The sequence below is a fragment of the Thunnus maccoyii genome, chromosome 9 (assembly GCF_910596095.1).
Source record: "Thunnus maccoyii chromosome 9, fThuMac1.1, whole genome shotgun sequence".
Taxonomy (NCBI): Eukaryota; Metazoa; Chordata; class Actinopteri; order Scombriformes; family Scombridae; genus Thunnus; species Thunnus maccoyii.
In genome coordinates, this window is record NC_056541.1 from 13,524,024 (window position 1) to 13,529,593 (window position 5,570).

A 5,570-nucleotide genomic window follows, 5' to 3' on the forward strand; every position below is an offset into this window, starting at 1 on the left:
CGTCCAGCCATGCAGGTGTTTGCAGCAGCCTGTAGCAGCCGTCCAAATGCCTCTTCTCCAAGGGCAAAGACGGGGTGCGCCTGTTTTATTTCACCGCTCATCCGGATAAAAACTTTTCACGAGGACGGCATGGGAAGTATGCGCTGTCTCAACGACCCCGCCCACTCAAATTGGCCGCGTTCAACACAGCAAGTGCCCTCCATGTTGGTCACGTGACATGGAAGAAGGGAAGAAAAAAGAGAGGAGGGAGAGGGATAAAAAGGAAAAAAAAATAAACAACGAGGAGATTATCTGACTGATTGAAAGAAGACAGGTAATAAATATTAACATTTACGTTGTCAATATCGTGGTAATTTAAATGTGGGGCTAACTAACTGCCAGCTGTTAGCTAACGTTAGTGCTCAACGGCTCTGTGGACTCAAAACGCTGACGCTGATGCACATTTGTATTCACCAAAGTGGCTAAATGCGATAAGCTAGTTGGCACAGAGAGACGTGTTTTCAGAGGTTTGTGTTTGTGTATTTTTTTTATATTTACTGAAACTGTTTCTGTAGCCAGAGATAAATGCCCACAAAGTGCTGATGTGTCAAAAGCGTGTGACCGCTTGAGAGTGAATCATAGCCACCAAACATGATCGGCTCGCAGAGATGGAAAAAAAAAAACAGCTAATCTGTAACGTAGCATGCTTTTAGTCACACGTTGACCTCTCACTGAGCCGTCATTTCCACTCGGACTCGTCGCTGGTCAACAAACCTCCCACTTTTTTTATTGTCTTTTTCAGCTCTCGTTTGTAGTTCGTGAGAAAGACAAAAGAAGATGAAGACATGTTAAGTTGTGAGCTCCAGATGTGATGGAGAGGAGAGGAGTGGATGTCAGCTGGATATGAGAAAGACACGTAAGTAAAAACAATGTTGTCTAGTTAGATTGCACAGTAAATATCAGTTGTGCTTGCACCACTACACGTAAAAGCTGCGAGATAAACAAGTCAGTTAGGGTAGAAGTTACACCAGGGTTGAACCTAAATACTTCCTTTTTAACGGCCAGATTAGATTTGGATTAGTTGTTTACACCGAGGGAAGGACTGAGTCCTAGTTTACAGTTGCACATGTGATTGCACAGTGAATAACCTAAGAATTTCACCCTGTTGTATAAGTCAGCCTTATCACTTGACCTAAATTTGTAGAGAATCAAGTCTATACAGTATTTCTTCTATACTTTTGCAACAGCATGTGTGAGGTTATGACTGCTGCGCACTTTGACAGATATAATGAAAGTAGACGAACATTGTTGTTTTAGCCAGGAGTGCTGACAGGATAACTCCAGGGGGAGGAGACTGGAGGATGTAGGTTGAAGTCCTGTTGGCAAGCATATGCAGCAATCTTTGTTTTATACCTGACCCTGTGCTCTGACTTCCTTGTAACAAGAGAAGTGCTAATAGATGACTTGCCTGCTGAACATCAAACAATAAAACATCTCACAGCCTAATTATTAATATATTATCATGTCAATAAACTAGAAAGTATGCAGTCATGTAGCACTGAGGACAATGACTTTTTCTTTCAAGAAAGACAAATTAGCACAAGATAAGGCAGAAAAAGAGCAACTAATAAGCGGAATCAGCTGTTGCAAAGATTTGCTGAAAGACTCTTATCAGCATCATTGACTATGAACTAACCTTTAAACCTTGGGGATGACTTGTGTCATTACATTGTCCTTCAGATGAATAAAGAATCCACTGTGGAAAAGGAGGAGGAGTGAAGATGAAGCTGAATGAACGCAGTGTGGCGCACTATGCCACCTGTGACTCACCGCCAGACAAAACAGGCTTCCTGTTCAAAAAGGGTGAGCGCAACACAGCTTATCACAGGCGCTGGTTTGTCCTTAAGGGCAACATGCTCTTCTACTTTGAGGAGCGCGACAGCCGTGAGCCAATCGGTGTCATCGTCCTTGAAGGATGCACCGTGGAGCTGTGTGAGTCAGCTGAGGAGTTCGCCTTCGCCATTAAGTTTGATTGCGCCAAAGCCCGGGTGTACAAGATGGCTGCTGAGAACCAAGCAGCCATGGAGTCGTGGGTGAAAGCGTTGTCGAGGGCCAGCTTTGACTACATGAGGCTGGTGGTGAAGGAGCTGGAGAGGCAGCTGGAGGAGATTCAGGAGGCTGCAGGAGGTGGCTGTGGTGGGGCCGGTGTAGGAGGCCTGCAGGGCAGGTCAAAGTCCTCCAGGCGAAGCCAGGTGTCAAGATCAAGGTCTGGGGCATCCTCTTCTTCATCATCCTCATCTTCCTTGTCATCATCATCATTGAGTGCCCCTCCCTTGTCACTCCCCTTCTCTAATCAAAGGAACTTCCAGGATGAGGTCCAGCTCATGTCTGGGTGTTCCAAGGAGAACGGCGTCGCATGGAGCAAACCACAAGTTGCCTTGGCTAATGGCTTTGTCGAGGGAGCGTCCTCCTGTGTGGCCTGGGAAGCCAGCGGAGACTCTGGGTACAGCAGTATGATTGCTTATGGGGCTGATGGGGTGAGGGCTCCACCAGTGCCACCCAGGAGAAGAGGAGCATCTCTGGAGAGCCCCGTCTCCCCCGGTACTGGGTGCTTCTCCAAGCTCCATGACTGGTATGGCAGAGAGGTGGAGGAACTGAGAGTGCAGTGGCTGCAGAGCCAGTAAACTGACGGAGATGGATCATTTCTTTTCCCACAGCTATATCATTTCTTTTCTAAACATTTTGCATTATTATACCCTTCTGAATCCAGCAGAAAGGTGAGAAAACACTGACTTAATTTCAAATTGCAGTCTTACCATCAATCAACAAAGATATTTTTAAGAAAAATGTGATTGATTCCAGATCTTGTCTGGCACAGGGGAATCAATTTGTTTTACCACTAATCACCGTACAATCCACGCAAGAAAACACATAATATGTTTTTCAGAGTGTCGTTTGCCAAGGACAAATACAAGAAATGTAAGAATACAGTTAAAGTAGTAACCACATATGAGAAATCATCAGTTTTTCCAACAAAATGAGTGGAGTTTGGCCTTGAAGTAAATACAATTCATAAAAAAAATATACTGTTCTACCATTATATTGCCAATTTTAAGACTTTTTTGCCATTCTCACCTCCAGATATACTTGTGCAATTATTTTGTCAGTTTCTTAAAAGCTGTAAGAACCTCTAAAAATAGCTAAAAACAAATTTCCGATGAAAGAGAAAAGCAGAGAATGGTGAGGGTTTCTGTTATATGCAAATGAAATCATGAAGGCCACATAAATAACATCCTAAATATGTTGCACAAAACAAATCAACATGGCTCAGGTTGCTATGTTGATACATTTAACCTAAGCTTACAGCGGTGAAAGTAACAGAAAAACCTGCAGCTGTATGATTGATGTGCCTGTCTGGTGAGGTCTGAGCTTTCCCCTGTTGGTGATGAAACAATTCACAACCGTTCAGAGACGAGTGTTCGAACAAGGGAAGTGAAATGATAACATTAAAGTAACAGCAGGGAAGCCGTCTGCACAGTTGTTGACATTTTTACAATCCAAATGGAAATGGCATCGAGAATTAACGGCTTTCAAGTTAGAAATTCAACATTTGGTGTTTCCTATAACTTTAAACCATCTTAACCTTAAGATCATTTTAATATATCGACTTTTAGAGAAAAAAATACTCTCGGGCTAAGAGCCGGGGCGGGGGGGGGAAACTAATCTAGATCCTCCTCTGTATTCCCACCAGGGCACATCTCACCCCAGAGGCCTTGTGGTTGCTAATGTCAGAGCCTCCCCTCCACAGTCACTGGGGACCGAGGTGGGAGCTGGATGTCTCGCTCAGAGCAACACACCCTGATATTTTTAGCCTTTGTTAGCCAGCAGCCAGATGATGCTGTGTCATAAGAGTGCTTGTCACTTAGTTCTCTCTCTCTCTTGACTCTTGTATTTCATAAAAGGAGATTGTTTATCTTTGAACTTAGAGGATTTAACACTTTTACTCATAAAAACCGTGATACTTTCGTCATTATGCAATCAAATCATCTTAATTTGAACGCCTTGTTGGTGTGTTTGTTACAGCTGATTAACCTGAATGTTACTGTCTGTGAACATCTAACCTCTTTGGTTTGTATACAAGTACTTAACTCTTCCATGTTGGAAGTTAACACCAGCAGTCTGCAAAATGGGCGTTTTTAATGTGACTGCACAAGCTGTATTCCTGTATTCAATCATAGCATTTACATTCTTGTTTGTGCCTTATGTTATCTTTTTATAACTTTGTTACTGCACTTGAAACCATTACCATAGGACTACAGTGATGGAGGGGTTTGTCTTTTCCTCTTTTTTTAAAACTGTACGGCTATTTTTTTGTTTTTTTTTTCCTCTCTCTTTCTTTCTTTGTTGCCAAAGGCTGATTTCGGTGCAATCACTTTTTGACAATGGCTCAGTTGTTTCAGTCTGCATCAGTGCACAGCACTATCATTGCTGTTATACACTCGGCTTGTACAGAAACGACAATGTGGGAGAGACTGGTACGGTGTGGATTGAGTTATTTTTAAACGGCAATATCAAGGCAGTATGCTTTTGACATATATTATCTAAAATTTTGGTTGTATTAGTGCCAATTTTACTGACTTAAGGAGACGGTTACTATAATTGCAGATGGCAAGAGTCTATTTTTTGGCAACAATATTTAAAGGAAATTGTGAATGTGTCAAATGAACCATATAAATCATAATTATACGTGTCTTTATTCAAGAGTGCCAAATGAGGAATGCAACTTAAATGCACAAAAATCATTTTTCCCACTAAATTCCATGACTCTAATAACATTTTGTAATGTTAATGTACACTTTATGAGTATTATCTTGATTAACCAATAATATTTAACACATTGTCCTTATATGGTACCCTTGAAAGATGTTTGTTAATTAAGCATTTGCTGTATACCACTCAATAAACTGTTATTACGACATTGTGAACATTTTATTTTTCTACAATCAAAATTTGTTTCCTTTATGTATAATAAAGTTGCGGCAAGACATTTTTAGACATTCGTATGGCTGGTTAGGTCATTCTATTGTTACTTTTAGAGACAAGTACAGCATGGCAGATGCCTGACCTAATGAAGTCAGACACATTATCGGTGCTGTTCAGCTTGTCTCTCACCAGGTGTCACTGTGCAACAATTTTAGACTGGTCTCAGACCCTTGACTTCAGAGCAGTTAGCCACTATTTTACACACCTGGTGAGTGAGGTGATGAATGTGATTAATGGTCTGCCAGAACCTGCAAAGCTTTGGGTCTCTAAAGAAGAGAGTCTAGTTTTCTAGGTGTGGGGAGGTCAGTTAACACGAATTAAGTGTTTTATTTTTTCCTCTTCTTGATAAGAAGTAGTACTTAGTGAAATGTTATGGAAATCACTTGCAATAGCACAAAAACAGCAGATAAATGTGACGTTTTAGATCTCCTCACATTATAGCACTGTAAGGTGTGTGGAGTTGCACTGGCAGCCAACAATGTGTTGTACTAGTTTGAGTCGATAAAAATGTAAATTTTGTTCTGTGATGGTGTGAAAAGAGTTTATAT

The 5,570-nt window shown here is 41.5% G+C and overlaps 1 protein-coding gene across 3 annotated transcripts; it reads left to right on the forward strand.

Annotated features, from left to right (window-relative positions):
• Window positions 1-4,955, forward strand: pheta1 (PH domain containing endocytic trafficking adaptor 1). 3 transcript variants are annotated; one of them, XR_006098110.1, is made up of 4 exons: window positions 1-313; window positions 782-895; window positions 1,720-2,756; window positions 3,731-4,955. XR_006098110.1 is itself a non-coding variant. In XM_042421242.1 (3 exons), exon 3 carries the CDS (start codon window positions 1,761-1,763, stop codon window positions 2,661-2,663), a length of 903 nt encoding a protein of 300 aa, XP_042277176.1. In that variant the 5' UTR covers window positions 2-313; window positions 782-895; window positions 1,720-1,760; the 3' UTR covers window positions 2,664-4,955. The 3 variants fall into 3 exon arrangements, 2 of the variants coding, with proteins under 2 accessions (XP_042277176.1, XP_042277177.1); XM_042421242.1 differs by having other exon boundaries at window positions 2-313; window positions 1,720-4,955; XM_042421243.1 differs by lacking the exon at window positions 1-313 and adding an exon at window positions 356-506 and having other exon boundaries at window positions 1,720-4,955.
• Window positions 4,956-5,570: the final 615 nt, after the last annotated feature.

What these genes read in the sequence shown, in the direction of transcription:
- pheta1 (XM_042421242.1), top strand. Translation starts at nt 1,761, where the DNA reads ATGAAGCTGAATGAACGCAGTGTGGCGCACTATGCCACCTGTGACTCA.